Source organism: Natator depressus, chromosome 1 (assembly GCF_965152275.1).
Source record: "Natator depressus isolate rNatDep1 chromosome 1, rNatDep2.hap1, whole genome shotgun sequence".
Classification (NCBI taxonomy): domain Eukaryota; kingdom Metazoa; phylum Chordata; order Testudines; family Cheloniidae; genus Natator; species Natator depressus.
Window position 1 is genome coordinate 101,318,058 of NC_134234.1, and position 17,203 is coordinate 101,335,260.

Sequence of the window (17,203 nt, forward strand, 5' to 3'; positions counted from 1 at the left end):
TAAAGATTCCATTCTCACTGAGCATATTCCAGCGCCTCAGAGTTTCTAGTGCTGACCAGACTGTCTGTGTGTCACACAGCGACTGAGCATGTTCCATTCCAGGGTTAGAGGGACTTGCTAGGACTTTCTTTATAATGGTAGCTCCAGGTTGCTTTAGGCCAGAGTAGGGTGGGAGTCTGGAACTGAGCAGGGATACTGGCTCTCGTCTGTTCAGTGACCCTGCCTGCTGGTGTCCAGAAAGACTTCTTCTCATCCTAATCGCATTTGCCATGTCCAGTCAGTCCTAGTCTCCCCTTCTGGGCTCCTTGTTCGAGTCCCAATGAGGATGAAGAGGAAGCCACCTGACTTAAATGCAAAAGGGACTAGAACTGAATGGGGGAGGGGGGGAGGAAGGAGTAGATAGGGACAGGGTGAGACTGGGGCTGGCGGGAGGAGGAACAGAAACTGTTACTAGGATCCTGAAGGGGTCAGGGACTCGGACTAGCTGAGCAAGAAGATTAGAACTGAAAGCTGAAGAGGTTGGGTGCGGGGAGGGAATCTGGAACTGGGAAACAGTTGGTGGGACAGAGGAGAAACACTGAGATTGGATGAGGAGCTAGGTGGGAGGCAGGGAGATTGGGACTGGCTGGACAATAAAACTGAGAACTGGTGGGAGAAGGGGGGAAATGGCAGAGGAGGAGAAGGGAAATCTGATGAGGAGCTGTGAAGTGGGTGAGGGGGAATCTGCGACTGGTTAGGACAAGGAACCGGGGGGAAATAGCGAGGGCTGGGCTGACTAGGGCTGTGGGGAGGGAAGAGGGACTAGGGCAAGGAATCAGGAGGGAATAACTGGGACTGGCTGGGCTAGGAGACTGGATGGGGGGGGACACTTGGTGTGAAGGGAAGGCCGGGACTTAGCTGGGGATCCCCAGTAGGGAGACTAGAATTGGCTGAGCAAGGAAAAGGTGGTAAGAATGAGAAGCCTGAGGAGTGGAGACGGCATGGGTAGGCAAGGAGAATTGGACTGGGACCAGGAGCCAGGGTAAGGAAGAACAAGACAGGGACAGGTTGTTGGAGGGGATGAGAAAGAGGAAGAAGGGCCTGTGCCTCTTGGAGCACACTTCCCTTCTTAGCCAGGAATATAACCCAAGATTCTTGAGGGCTCACCCTTCATCTGCTAGGGGACTTCACAATATTTACTGACAGGAAAGTGTCCTTTCCCCCCTAGTGCTGGTGTCTGTGGAAAATGACAACCTGCTACTGCTGTCAGTTACTCAATTAGCTCAAGTGGCAGAGGACTGTGTTCTGGCTCAAACAGTTCCAACCTGTTGATGACCCATATGGGTCTCAGTGTGATGCCACATGCTGGAATTTCTGGGTTTTGTTTGCTTTTTTTTTAAATCTGTGAAATTGCGCGCGCGCACGCACACACACACACACGAAAACTAAAGTTGCAAGATAAAGCACTTTAAAGTTAGGAAATGCCCTTTTGTGCTTATGCATTAAGATGGTCTTTGATTATATCATCACATATTATTTTTTCTACAGGACCCCAACCTCATTCAATATGCAGCATGGGGGATGCTAACTTAATGAGCAGCCATTTAATTTTTTTCCTCATTAGTCAGTGTGTGTCCCCTGTGCCTTATTTACTGCACACTCTCTTTAAACTCTGATCTAAAGACAGAATTATTAATTTCCTCATGTTTTATGGCACTCATCACTAGTATTTGAGTGCTTCATAAACATTCTGAATTATCTTTAGTGCCCCTGTGAGAGATGCATATTATCCCCCTCTTTTGTAGATCGTTGAGGGACCGAGACGTTAAGGTCAGAAATATCCACTCACCTTGGGTGCCCAAACTGAGACCCCTAGAACCTGATTTTTCAAAGTACTGCAATTTGTATGTTCCAAGCTCCGCTCCTTCTGAGTTCACTTGCATTTGTGAGCGCTCAGCCTTTCTGCAAATCAAAGCCGAGGGTCTCAAGTTGGACGCCCAGAAAATGAGGAACATGTAGTTAATGGTTGTATGTGGGTAAAGATGGGTTTAAGTGACTTGCACATAGGAACTCTGTGGCAGAGGCAAGGATATAGTCCAATTTCGAGGGTAGTACTGAGCTGTCTTAACCATGAGATCATCCTTACTCTTCCTGCAATACCGTGCCTCATTTGCTACATACCTTCCAACTTCTGCAGTAGTGGAGCCGGGACCTGTAGACAAGTCTCCTTCACTTCATAACCCTGGTTCATCCACAAAGCAGGTCCATATTTTGCGGTGTAAGAGGCGAGGGTCCTGTGGAAAAAACAGCGTGTGATCATGTAATTGAAGACTGTATCATAATGCATGCGAGTTTCTGTTTAGACCAACTGTTTTAGGAAAACTGTTCCTAAAACTTGCTGTTGTGTTTAACTGCAGACCAGTGAGCGCTAAAATAAAACCTTTAGGATCCAGAGATGTTTTGCCAAATAATCGTCAACTATATGAGATGATTTTGACGTACAACTTTCATCAAGTAAGTTTTAATTGGTTCTTTAATGCTGTTTTAAATTTCATATCTCTAGAACTTTTTAGTGAATTTTCTAACAAAAGGTGTAAGGAGAGCTCTAGGATATGCAGGATCACAGAATCTTGGGGTGCCTCTGTAGCTGATGCCAGTTATAATGCAAACTGCAAGAACAGGGATTCTAATTAATCATAAATTGGAAGGATTGTTTAAGTTTTACTATGATTAATCTAGATTAATCTGAATCATTACTTCAGAAGTGTACCTTTACTACGCAATATTCAATTGTGTTTTGACTTATTCTTTTTTTATAGCCTAAGAGTGGGGAAGTGACTCCAAGCTGTCCACTGCTTTGTGAATTGTTGTATGAATCTGAATTTGACAGCCAGCTGTGGATTATATTTGACCAGAACAAAAGACAAATGGGGTCAGGTGACGCTTATCCACATCAGGTACAGAGAGATATACTTACCCTGATCAGACATTCTACATAAATATGAAAATTATATTCCTTCCCTTCCCCCTCCCTACCTGTCTACAGTCCAGACCCCTGGGTGTAGATAGACCCTGCCATCAGATAATCACAGCATGTAGTAATTGCACTTTTGAGTGGTGTATTTTGTAAAAGGAACTTGCTGACTGGAAATTGCCAGTTTTCTCCATGGGGTGGAACATGTCATTCTTTCTTTGTAGATAAAGGAAGAAGATTTGAAAAATTTGACTCTTCTTTCTTTTTTTAACTACAAAAAGCTTTTACCATGTGACTGCTTGCCTTAGTGTGACCAATGCTACCAGAGAAGTGAACTGCAGTCCCTGTCTTTTTACTAAGATGTTGCACCGTTTCAGTTTTTCTGAGTAAGGCAGAAAGGGTCCCTCAGGCTCTTCCTAGTGCTGGTATATTTGTCTAGCAGAGTGGTTATCTTTGTCCTATCAGAGGCACCTGTATTAGATTTCTAATCAATGTAATCCAACAGCCTTTTGAAGTGTGAGAGGCTGGTTGTGGAAGACTTCTTTGGTGCTGCCTTTGGTAGGAGGGTGGATTTTCACAAGACTTGTAGGTATTCTACCCTCTGTATAGGTTCCTGTACCGCTTTGGGAAAGACTATATATCTGACTTGGTATAGAGGAATAAAAAGAAAAGGGAAGTCTTCTTTCCTGATTTTCTTTCTTGGAATTATTTTTTAATAATCCAGATTCCCAGTTGGCCTTTATTAATGTAGCTTTTGATCATTCTAACTGTTCTGGAAAGATCAATTTAAGATTGTCGCTCATCAGAGTACTGGAGCTTCTGGCAGACTGCCCTTTATGACCTTGATTCAACGAAACACATATGCCTAAACTTAAGAATATGCATATGACTAATCCCATCCCTGTTTGGTAAAGCACCTCTACACATTCTTCACTTCAGGAATGTGCTTAAATTCCATTAATTTAAATGGGATTGCTCACATTCGTGGGTGCTCTGCTGAATCAGGACTTTTATTACCTTTTCTTGAAGATTATTTGCTGCTGCTGTTATACGAAAGACAGAGTCTGTGATGTGAAGGCCATGATAATTGGACCTTACTTATTTGATATTCCATAATGATATTGTGGCTCTTTGCCCAAAACCAGAATTTTTGTTTGTCCGATTTCCATATAAACAAATCTAGTAATGTACTGGTGGTAGCAGTCACAATTTGATTGGATTAGCTCAAGAAAGTCTTCCCTAACCACTTACAAAGCTCGGCTACATAACTTTGACACAGAGCAAACTCGTAGTTACTATCATGACAAGACAAAGCTCATTGGGAAATTCCCTAGATTGTACTTCATGGGAATGAGGCTTGGTCTGAATAATTGAGTGTACTTCAAGAGGACTTCAACTGCAATACCACTCTTCTTGATTCAAAATTGTACAACCTGCCAGAGATTGTGTCACTGGTACCTAAAGTTCTTACAGCTTTCACTAGAAATAAGGCAACTTCTGTAGCTTCTTAGAAACATCCTTATCAAAGGTATCTGAAAACTTGTTTCCATCACCTTTATCCATACCTTCAAGCAATATTGCTTCCTGGACTTAGTTGCAAGGTCTGATGTCTAGTTTGGAAGAGTGGTATTGCAGTTGAAGTCCTCTTGAGACACAGCTGCTCATCAGTCTTCCAAAAGTGTGGCTCTGTACAGCCAATGTTCAGTAGGCTACATGGCTGCAGGTGTAATTCTTAGAGATCATTGAGTGCACGTAGGTACACAATATTTTCCATCCCCACTTCTTTGGAGTCTAGAATATAGTCTTTGAAGTGGCAAAAGGAACTAAGGAGCAAGGTTGTAGCAGCATGTATATGTTCAGGCTTGAATGCTCAATACTGTGAGAAAGAGAACACATCTGCAACCCACGGTAATCAAAGCATTCTAGGGGCTTCCAGCAAAGATGTGTATTAGTTACAGATCCCCCAAATCATACGAAGTGAGCCATTAATCCTCAGTGTATAGTACAGTATACTCTTTTAGTCAGTGAGGTAATAATTCCATTGAAAGCAAAAGGACGGGACATTACTGCCTTTTATTTCTCATTAATATAAATGTAGACAAAAGATTCTCTGTGAAGCTGCCAAAGCTGTATTGGTTAAGGAAAAACATGATTCTGCTTTTATTTGTAGGATTGTGTGTGCATGGTAAAACTTCTTAATCTTGGCATTTTATGAGAACCTCTTTCTTTCAGTATTCCCTGAAACTGGAGAAAGGAGATTACACTATTCGGTTACAAATCCGTCATGAACAGAACAGTGAACTGGATCGCATCAAAGACCTTCCATTTGTTGTTTCTCACAGGTTGTCTAATACTTTGAGCTTAGATATTTATGAAAACCATAGCCTTGCTCTCTTAGGAAAGAAGAAATCAAACAGTTTGACATTGCCACCAAAACACAGTCATCCATTCTTTGTTACATCTCTGCCTGATGACAAGTAAGTTGATGTTGCCTATTTTCCGGTGTAGATTTAACCAGCTGCCTCTATAAATCCAACTAAAATGATACCCATCAATATGATACATATCTTTCTAGCGTTTGTAGTTTCACATTGTAAACTGATTAACAAAATGTGACTTAAGTGTTGCTGTTTGACCGTTTCGAGTTCTTTATATGTTTAGTATTAGTGGAACTAAGTCATTTTAGCATATCCTTGTTTGATTGTTTCTATTTTCCTTTATTTTTTTATCAGAATACCTAAAGGAGCAGGACCAGGATGTTATCTTGTAGGAGCTCTGACATTGTCTAAGACAGAACTTGGAAAGAAAGCTGTGAGTACTCGAAACTAATAAAAGCTCTGTTCTCAAAAGTTCCTATGTCTCTAAATGGGAAATTCTGTGTCTTGATGATGATCATTGTGCCTTATTTTCTTAATCTTCCTGTTAAGAGAGTGTTCAGTGTAGTAAGTAAGACACATGGATTTTTGTAAAATCAGTTGTCTTAGTGTAAACTTAATTCTGAATATTTAAAATGTAATCTTGCAATTTAATTTGAAATTATACCATGTAAATCGTAAGTCTCCAAAAATTATTTTAAACTGTGCAGGGGCATTTTGAAGTGCTGTAGAGGCAACTGCTTTTTTTTTCACTGTTACGGCAGACTTGGAAGAATGGGGTTCTTTGTGTAATTGTCTACCTGAATGTCATTGTTTAATGTACAATACTACTTCATGTGTTTTTTGCTTTTGCATGTTGCTTCTCTAGTCACTTACGTGGTACACTTCCTTACTCGCGTTCATGCAGTTTCCAGCAAAAAAAACACAAAATAAATGTGCCTTTTGACACTTACTTACATTTTACTTTTAAAACTTAGGAGACATCTATTTAGTAGACTGTAATGCTGGGGCAGGATTTCTTACCTGCTGCAGACTTCTGATGTTGTCAACCACTAATACAGCTGTGCGCGCCAATGTAATGACATAAGATTTCTTTTCTACCTCCTTATGTCATAATGGAAAAGCTGTACCTCCTTAGTCAGTATGTAGAGACCTAGAAACTTGATTTCTTGACTTGAATGAATTTTCAGTCTGACTCTAGCTATAAAAGCCAAATCAGTCTTCCAGTTTATTCACTTAGTGCTAAGTTTAGGAAGGATTCCCTCAGATACTCCAGTATTTTTTAAGTTGGTTATTGCTAAGATTAAATCAACATTGGGTAGTGTTTATAAATGTCAATATTTACAGAGTTAGAGTCCATATAAAAGATTCTCTTGCCTTAAAAACTACTGATTCTCCCCCCCCCCCCCCAATAGAGAGCTCTCTATTCCCATGGAAAATGTCTAATGTTTTCTATGCAGTCATATACTGAGACATAGGAAATCTTGTTTAGCAGGCCAAGAAATAATTTCAGGCAGGTTAGATTAAATGTATTTGATTTGTGACATATTATGGAGACAACATAATGTATTAAATCTAGGTACATATAATACTACAGGCTAGGTAACAATTTACAAGAAAATGGAACGTTTGTATTTAGGAAGCCGTACTTTTTTTTGGGCCAGAAAAACTTGAGAAACCCACTAATCCAGCATGTTAAACTTTTAGTTTGGCTTATATTTACTTGTATGTACAGTAAATTCACAGCAAGATTGGAAGTTTATTGCTGTTTTGATGAACATATAACTGTAATGATAGTATAAGATATTTTCCGTTTCATCTGAAATTCAGCAGAACAATTTGTTGTAATTCTTGGCTAGGCTATTTTACATCAAATTAAATAACCATTAGGTACAGTCATTTCTAGAGTGGAAACCACTGGAGATGCAGTAGTTATTGCTTATCAAGTCAGTTTCCCTGAAAATGGTTCAAGAGAAAAACAGAGCTCATTGAGCAAACTTTTCACCTCAGATTCTTTACACAGTCACGCACTTGTGTATCATGTTATGGGAACAGTTTGTTGGATAAGTGCCATCAATAGTGTCACATTCTTGCTGCTGCCATCAGTGAACATCACTATGCACCAAGTGACAGAAGGGAGGAATAGGCAACAGTGTTATTCTAGTCCACTAAGTGTGAACTGAAAAAAAAAAATGCAGTAGTATTTTTGTACATTAATTCTATTTAAGTATTATAAAATGGAACAGTACCACTCAATTTCAGTTTTAATCTAAAACTCTCAATTGTATTGTATTCTAAAATTCATTTTGCCATTGTTCATTGCGCTAGTGGTTAACAACACTTCTGTCTTACTAGGAACAACAAACTGTATACACAAAAATACATTTTTTTTTAATTTAAAAGACATTAAAATATTTGTATGCTTTAAGAGAATGTTTTGATCACAGACCTGGCACTTCAGTAGTTTGAGCTCTCTAGGTTGAAAATAAACCATAATCATACAGAGAAGGTGTCTCCATCCTGTGTAGTGTGCATGTTTTCTTACGGTATGTTGTTCTAACTCCCAGGGGCAGTCTGCAGCAAAACGACAAGGAAAATTTAAAAAGGTACTGAATGTCAGTTTTTGGAAAAGATATGCTTAAGTCTTTTTTTGCATATGACTTAGAGAATTTTTCTATTAGTATTATACTTAATTTTTCATTGTCTCCCTCAGCTGCCTTCTCTTATGTCATCTTGAGTTATCCACTTCATGCCTTAAGCAACACCTGCTGTTAGACCAACAAAACATTACTGTAATACCAAGTAATTGAGTGGCACTTGAGCACCCAGATACTTCTGTGATAGTGCCTTAAAAATGCATGTGTTGTAATGAGTCATTCTGTAGCTCCTTTTCTTTATTATATTCTCCCCCAGTTTCTCTCTCTCTCTCTCTCTCTCTCTCTCTCAAGTGCTTGGAGTCGAGATTTTCCGTGGCAAATATTTTGCCTTTCATCTGGTCTCTTAGTGAATGCACTGAAAATTGAACTTAAGGTTTATGATATAAAGCATGGTATCCAATCCCTCCTCACCACCAAGTGGACGTATTTCTTTGAGGCTTAGTTGTACTGAAACATAGACTGGATGTAGCACTAGAAAACATACTTTAGCAAACAACACTGCTTTTGCAGGGGGGTGGACTAAATGACCTAATAGACTTTTCCATCTCTAGCTTCTGTGATCCTCTTAAACAAAGCATAGCCATAGCTCAATGTAGAATAGAATCATAGAATAATTTAATTTTGGCATAAAGTCAGCCTGTTCATGGAATGGTAGAAATCATAATTGGAGCAGGTGGTATAATCTACAGAAAACTGTCATTTTCCTATCTAGTATCCTTCATGTAAATAAATTAATTGATAGAGTAACATTGGAATGTACAAGTGTTTTCAATAAAATGAGCATTTTATCATTCTGTAGTACGTATTGTAACATTCTGCCAGCAGATGGGCAGTTGAAAACAAAGGAAGATGATAGGCCTTTTTAAAAAGGGCTGTGTCATTCACTTCAGTTCTTTCCTGTCTCCCAGCAGATGTAGGTTACTTATGTTTGGCTAGCTTGTTTTCCCACCCTTTCTGCTGCCTCTTCTAAAGTGACATGATTACTTTGCCTCCTATTTTCTTTCCTCTCTGTGAAGTCTGTTTCCAGGCTCTGGAAGGAAATCACACCTACTTGCATATCTCTACCTTTCACTAATCTGATGGGTCGGAGTTTTGACTAGGAGGAGGAGGAGGATGTGGGTCATGGAAGTTACCAGCTCAATGCAGTATATTCTACACCTTTGCTATATAAGCTGAGAACCTATAAGGTTGAGAGGCTGCTATCTTTGTTGGTCTTGGTATGGATATATCAGTACAAGGAGAAGGTCAGACTGTCAAAGAAGAACTTTGATGCAGACTGCTGCCATTTTCCTGTGTTCACTTTTGTATCATCTCTAGAATTAACTATAACTCATTTAGAAAGACTATAAAAATGCCCACGTAAATGCATTCTTTTCCTGAAGGATAGGATGTGTTGATCCCACTAATTGTGAATCCACAATAAAGGAGCTTATATAGTACCTATTCATAAAACCATTCAGGGTGTATTGAATATTAATGTCAGGTTTCAGAGTAACAGCCGTGTTAGTCTGTATTTGCAAAAAGAAAAGGAGTACTTGTGGCACCTTAGAGACTAACCAATTTATTTGAGCATAAGCTTTCGTGAGCTACAGCTCACTTCTTCGGATGCATACTGTGGAAAGTGTAGAAGATCTTTTTATATACACACAAAGCATGAAAAAATACCTCCTCCCACCCCACTCTCCTGCTGGTAATAGCTTATCTAAAGTGATCACTCTCCGAGAGTGGGTTTGTGTGTGGGGGGGGGGGAGGGGGGGGAGAAGGCCCAACTTTGATTATCATACACATTGTAAGGAGAGTGATCACTTTAGATAAGCTATTACCTTTGCTAGTTGGCATAAAGGGGCTCTTAAGCTCACAACTAGTCCTTAGTCAGTCCTTTTGATACTTACCATGCCTCCTAAAGTATAAGTTTAATGCTACACTTCTGGCTTCCAGGAAACACTTTCCTATCTTGTGGTAGTGGGCAGAGGCAGGGTGGGGGGAGGGGGTGGCATGCGGGGTCACACGCCACCCCAGCCCCATTTGCCTTTTCCTTGTATTGAGCATGCTCACATGGACTGAGCATATTCAGTAACACTGCTGAAGCCAGCTGCCCTCACTCTGTGCCCCCGCCCCCCATCAGCAAGGATGGGTCATGTCTGGTAGTGGAACTACACTCTGTACAGATGGAATAGTGAGTTCCCATAAGAAGACACAATAGAATGGAAACTGCCCGTATAAAAGGTAATATATGCCTTGGGATGTTTTGGTTAGGGCTATAGAAGGAGAAGGAGTGCACTTCTGAACAGATGGACCACCTCCTCCTGGAGGTCGCTACTAGTTTACCCTCCAGTGTCACTCAGAACTATATAGCTATAGGCCTGGTCCAGAGACTTTGCTGCCAAGATTCCCTTACATGTTAATCCTCTTCAGAGGTAGCCTGTGTGACACTTTTGGGGGTATCCGGGGTGAATCACTACCTTCTACATACAGTGAGAGAGTCTTGTCTGTGCCCTCTAGGGGAAACTCTCCCCAACTACTGGTTGCAGGCAATGTGAGCACTCTGTTCTGCACTCCATAAGCCCTGTTTGTTCCCAGTGCAGGCTTGCAATTTATGTACCACCGAGTACCCAGTCCCTTATCTTCTGGACATGCACATTATATACTGATCTGCTGCCTCCACAGAAGCAATGCATCCCAGTTCACTGGTTTCATCTTAATTCAGCACTCTTCTTCGTACAAGGCACTTACCTGTGACTATAGTAAAACCAAATTGAAGTTTATTTAACAGAGCTTGAGACAGATTCAAATAAAAGCAAGTATAAGGGTTTGGAAACATAAGGTTACAAGTAAACGAAAAACATGAAAAACACACTATAGGCTATGCTTATTAACAAGATATGGTATTTCTCATCCAATGGTCAGTTGTTACAGCACTTGTCCAGTTCAGAAAGATGGGATCTATCTTTCATGAGACATTCCTGCTGGCAGGGTCTCTTCTTTGTAATGGATAAAGTCGTGTACCCTTTCTGCTTCTCTTATACAGGTAAACTGATGTCTCTTACCTCAGGGATTCCCTATTCAGACACTTTTCTTGGGGTTCTTGTCATTGTAAATCCTCAAGCCTGCACGTGGTCCAGACAGTAAACGTAAGGCTGGCTTCATGTATGTCCATTGTTCTCAGTGTTGATGGAATTAGCCCTGAGACCCTTCTCGCCTCAGGTGATAAGTTTCACTTCAGTCATTTTGAAACCCAGTATCCTACATGTTAGTAACTCTAAAATGATTTCTCATACCGACATCGCACAATTGGCTAGTTCTTAGCTTTCGACAGAGACCACCCATGACCCCCTTTGGTGAAATATTGAGAAGATGTTTGTATGCAGGGGTAACATACCTGCCTTTATGTGTCTGTGTCTCAGCCTATGAATAATCCCACATGACATTTTGCTGCAATAGGGAACCACTTACAAAGTCCCAGTGTTTTTAGGCAGAAATGCTTGGGATTCCCATTTTCCAAGCCATGATAACAAACACTCATTTTCTGGCTGCTTCAGGACATGCTATAGTAAGAGAGATCAGTCTGCTGTGCTTCAGAAGCATTTTTGCCGGAAGTGTCAAGGGTCTACAACAACCCATCAGAAGGTGGCTGTAGGTTCACTTATATGTAGACCTGCTACATTTCTAGTCTGTGTGCCTTAAACACTGTTTCTGTAAGCTACTCTATCAAGTTTCCATCAAGGCATTGCAAAACCCCTCTACTCCAGGAGACTTGCTTAAATGATCCATTCTGGAGCAGTCTCCCAAGTCTTACTCCAAAAGGCAGATTCAAGAGACTTATTATCTCTACTCTGTTTTCCTCGGACAGCTTGTGTTTCATGTTTTTTAAGACTAGGAATTTCTTCCTCTCAGTCCAGTTAAGCTTTATGGAGGCCCTTTGCTTTGTGATCGAAGTGGCCAGTCTGAGGGCATTCCTGTGGTCCTGGATGTGTAAAACACCTGTTTGCATAGTCCCATTTGTGTGGACCACCAGAGATCACTTAGACTTTGTTCAGAGTTGCTACTGGCAGTTTAAATGCTTGTATTTCTCCTGTCGACAGCTTCCAAGTGTTTCCCAGTGTCATTGTGGCTATAGCAGCCAGCCTTCCTGAAGGAGGTATTCTTTGTCTACTTATACCTTCACTACAGAAATCACTCAGGGTATGTCTACACTGAAAACGTGATAGCGGAACAGCTGTACTTCAGTGCAGACACTGTCTTATGCTGATGGCTGGGGTTTTCTTATCGGTGTAAGTAATCCACCTCCCTCACAGGTGGTAGCTAGGTTAACAGAAGAATTCTTCCATCCACCTAGCACTGTCTACATTGGGATAGGTTGGCATAGCTACGTCTCTCAGGCATATCGATTTTTCACACCCCGAGAGATGTAGCTGTGCTGATGTAAGTTCCCAGTGAAGACAAGCCTTGAAACTCATGCTTTGAGCAGGGGTCTAATCCTTAGTGGAGATGTGAAGAAGGGCAGTATGCTCACTATTTCACCCTCTCCCTGAAAGCCTGAGGGATGAGATTGGATGCAAAGTAGAAAAGGATGGGTTCCACTCTAACTGTAGCTTCACAGCCACTATTTTTCTCCATTCAGGGCTTTTTCTGTCTTGCTTTTCAGCAAACCCAGACTTACCGGCCTCCTTTCTCTGGTGGCTGCAGGACCTAAAGATCCACCAAAGCTTGCTCTTAGAGGTGGCCTCAGATTGGCCGTGGTCACAACAGATGAGTGTCTGGGGTTGAGCCCACCATAAAGGGGTTCAGGGCTGCTGGTCCCCAGCAGAAAGATTCCTGCCAGTCAACTGTGAGAGGAGTAAACTGGTTTTACACCATGTAAGTTCTTCCACATGTCCTGACCCAAAGGACAAAGTATTCAGTATCGTAACAGAACCCAAATTGCAATTGTTTATATCAGCAGCTTTGGGTACATGGAGTTGGAATGAAAATGGAAGCCCACTGATTTTTCCTTTTGGCAGTGAGAGAGCTGTTCTAGTAAGCCACTCACGTTGTGGGCTTTTTAGCGATAGGGCATAATCTTGGAATAATCAGGAGAAATGGAATCTACATGTCTCTCATATGTGTTCTCGTCTAAAAGCAAGGGATGCACAAACTGGTTTTAAATGGCCATCTGAGTAAACAGAAGTCTCGACCAGAGATTCCTAAACTTGTATTTGCCGCATCCCCCTTCAAAGATTCATGTCCCACGCATGACCCTTCTTTGTTTCCCTTCTCTCTCCTCCCCAGTCCTTCCCAGCCCTCTTGCTCTCACTCTCCCAGCCAGCCCTTCTCTCTGCAGCAGGTTGCATCTGCTGGCTCCAGGCGCTTCCTCTGCTGGCCAGACCCCACTCCCTTGTTGCCTGCTGCCATCATCCCAGCATCGAGGGCACACGTGGGGTGAGGTGGAGGGCCAGGGCTGGGCTCTCAAACCCTTCATCCATTGCTTTCCTTTGTGCACTAGCTGCCTTCACCACTGCTGCTGCTGCTGCTCGGAAATAGCAAGACACTATTGTTCTGCTTCGCATGAGGTCTTCACTCTCTCCCTAATAACCTCAGCACACCCCATGCTGTGAAAACCTATGCTCGGAAACAAACTTTTCAAACTTTTTGAGCTGAGGCCCCTCATTTTGAGTTACAATTTTAGGTTGTGCCCCCTCCTCTCTCAGGTTTTCAGGGTTGGGGAAGACAGATGCAATGGTATCTGGGGGCGGAGCCAGGAGTGGGCACGGAGGCATTGACATTGATCCAGGGGCTGGGTGGTCCACTCAGGTGAGTCGGGGTGGAGGTGATGCTCCCTCACTGAGCTGCCCCAAATGTTCCTTCATGCCCTGCCTAGGGGGGCACACCCCACAGTTTGAAAACCTCTGCTTTAGGGAAATGTAGGCAAGGATGTCTTAATGTGTTGGAAGTTTGGCATAGCCTATACCTTTTCCCATCTTCCTGTTTTTGGAGAACTTAGGATAAGAATGGGAAGGAGTGTTTGTGTTTAAATATTTATATTTTCTTTTTCTGAGCCTCTTTTTTACTATTTGCAAATTCAGCTGGTGCCTTTATGAGAAATTGCATACATTCAAATGGCCCAGCGAGAGATCCTGTGCAATGGAAAAATGCAATGTTACATATGTTGCTTGAATTTTAAAGCTGATAATGGCCTTTTTAGTAAGCCAGCTGTATGTGTATGCATGTGCTCATGGAGTATTTCATATGAAAATTGTAACGGTGAATTAGAATAACCTCATTATATGTAATTATGTGCCTGGCACGTCAGAGTTATTTATATATATATATAATATGACATGTTGTGAGCACCTCAGTAGAAGTTGTTACAGATGATTATTAGTGGAGCTGGTTAAAAAAAATTCCATTGCAAAGATTTTTCCATCAGAATATGTCATTTATTGAAATCAAAATTTCTTCACAAATGTGTCAATTCTGATTAACTTTTTTTTTTGGAAAAAATATCAAATTAAATCTGAAAAGCTTTTGGGCAGGTCTACACTACAGCCGGGATCTGCGCCCTGCGATCGTTCCACTGGCGGTCAATTTAGTGGGTCTAGTGAAGACCCGCCAAATCGACAGCAGATCGCTCTGCAGTCAACCCCTGTATTCTGCCCCGACGAGAAGAGTAAGATAAGTCGATAGGAGAGTTTCTCCCGTCAACCCCCGCGGTGTAAACCCCGCGGTAACTGGACCTAAAGTACGTCAACTCCAGCTACGTTATTTATGTAGCTGGAGTTTGCGTAGCGTAGGTCGACTTACCGCGGTAGTGTAGACATAGCCTTAGTCTAACTAAACAGATATGAGAGGGAGGGAAAGTAGACAGATATAAATGAGAAAAGAGAATGAGACTAAAAAAACATATGTGACATGAAGCTGACATCTGACCTCCACTTTTAATTTTTGTTGCGTGGTGGGGAAAAGAAGTGGTGGGATAAGTGGTTAAATCTTAATACTATTTTAATGTTATCTGTGTGCTGTCATAATTAAATTTGGTGACACTTCTATTATAATCCTTGTTTAAGGGTAATGTAATACAGGTATAAATATTTTTCATCAGCATCAAATTTGGCACAGAGGGCATCAGGTCAGGAGTACATTTTTCTTCAAGCATTTAGCTGCTAAGGTTATGTTACAGAAAATCTTAAGATGAGGCAGATCTGAAAAAGTGTGAATGTCTGCTATGACTCAAAAATAAGATGTTTGGTTTGTATCTGATACAACTCAATTTCTTCCACTTGTACCAAATTTAGCAAACAATTGTGGTTAAGTTCCACTCCACAGTTGTCCATATTTTGATGGCAAGTGAAGTAATTCTTGTATGTATACAGTTTGTAGTTCTGTAAAAACACTTTGAGGCTTACCGACTCTAGTTGCACATCATATACATAATTTCATAAATTGTAATATTGCTTAATTTGCCATGAGAGATGAGAATAGCTGTGACATTTAACTCTGAGAGTAAGTGCTACACACTGAGAGATTTCCTTTATGAAGGTCATTTTTCTGTAGATAGCAATATATTAAATGTCTAAATTCAGTCATGCACTATACCATAGTAATTCAGTTGCTATGGTATAACATAATTAAAAAACAAAACAAAAACCTTTTTATATAAACATTTGTTTTTTGGTGGCCCACAAATTGGCTGGGGACCCCTACCTTAATCTGCCACTGGCCTTGACTAGCAGCTAGGAACCCCCAGCACCTACCCACCTCACCTTTGGGAACCTCCTCTAGCCCAGCCTGAAGGCAGCACAGAAGTGAGGGTGGCAATCTTGGGACCCCCTCCCCACAACAACTTTGCAAACCTCCCCTCTCCCCCCATGATCCCATTTTGGGTCAGGACCCCCACGGTTAGAACACTATGAAATTTCAGATGTAAACATCTCTGAAGTTGTGAAATTGACCAATTTTAAATCCCTCTGGCCATGAAATTGACCAAAATGGACCATGATTTGGTAGGGCCCTAATTATCTATCTATATAGCAATCGGATATGAAGCTTTTGAGCTACATGATGGGTTTAGCACAAGCTTAGTATGATAATGTAGTGAGTCTGTACACTCAGATTTAATGTTCTTTTTAGGGGGAGCTGGTTTAAATACTGTAACATTGTTAAATGCAAAAAATTGATAGTGTGTACTGTAATGTACTTTAGATGGTCTGTGGCAAAACCTGACACTGATTTACTCAGGAGTGATGGGATTTAAATTATAGGAGAAAATGTGTGTATCAAAACAGCTGTTTGTTGATATCAACATTGATCCTTTCAGTTGAGATTTTTTTCCACACCTTGATGACTGTATGTAGCAGGTTGGGTCTGGAGATTGATATATCTCCATAAACCACATTATAGTAGTCTTCCTTTATTTGAAAACAGAAAATAATTCAAAAACGTTACTGTTCAGCTTTTTATCTGAATATGAGTACACCATAAGCTAAGCTGCAAAGTCCTCTAGTAGCAGCTTGGAAGAAATTGCAGTGATTCAAGAGGGATATACTTATGTATTTTATGGCATGTTGATGACTTTACTAATATAACATTTTGTTAAGAATTACCAAAAAAAAATCTTATTCACTCACATGTTTTGTCCCCAAACTTTAAAAGACAGGAGCTTTACCTAATTTTATCTTTACCTTTTTACCCAATTTACCTGCTTTCCTGAAGACCATCTCCTTAACTCCCTTTAACAGTATGTGAATACAAAAATGTTAAGCTTTGTCACCTTGGTAAAGAAAATAGAGCTACTTTAAGGCACATTGAGGCCTTGTGATGGCTAAAGCCATGTTAAAAGGGTGTACCTGCCCTGTAGCCTTCCTTGCTGGCCAGCATGGCTTGGCTGCACCCTACCTCAATTTCCCCTTTCACTGAAGGCCCTTTAAGTTCACACAGTCCAGATATTCAAATATTCCCCCTCTGGGGTCTAGTTTATTAAGTCCTGCACAAAGCCTTTCAAAATAGAGGTCAAACCTACGAAGTCTTCACCTCAGTTTCAGCTGAGCCCAGCTCCTCCCCCCAAGGGGGACTGTCCTCTCTCTTTAAAATTCATTCCTTTTGCCCAATCTCAAGCTGGGTGCAGCCCATCCTCCCTGAGAGTATGCCTTCCTGCTCTCCCAGCACCTCTTGTCTGGAGCTTGGCCCTTCTCCATTGGCCTTCCTTGCAGATGTCTCCCACCCTGCTGACTCAGGGCCCTGCA

The 17,203-nt window shown here is 41.3% G+C and overlaps 1 protein-coding gene across 2 annotated transcripts in view; it reads left to right on the forward strand.

Annotated features, from left to right (window-relative positions):
- TPP2 (tripeptidyl peptidase 2) overlaps positions 1 to 17,203 on the forward strand; it is a 78,774-nt gene that overhangs the window by 44,162 nt on the left and 17,409 nt on the right. Inside the window, exons 20-24 of one of the 2 annotated variants that reach the window (XM_074963226.1) lie at positions 2,397 to 2,493; positions 2,799 to 2,936; positions 5,186 to 5,430; positions 5,686 to 5,764; positions 7,896 to 7,934. In XM_074963226.1, coding sequence (XP_074819327.1) covers positions 2,397 to 2,493; positions 2,799 to 2,936; positions 5,186 to 5,430; positions 5,686 to 5,764; positions 7,896 to 7,934 — 598 coding nt within the window. The remainder of the gene's footprint in view (positions 1 to 2,396; positions 2,494 to 2,798; positions 2,937 to 5,185; positions 5,431 to 5,685; positions 5,765 to 7,895; positions 7,935 to 17,203) is intronic. The other variant, XM_074963235.1, reaches the window with a different exon arrangement.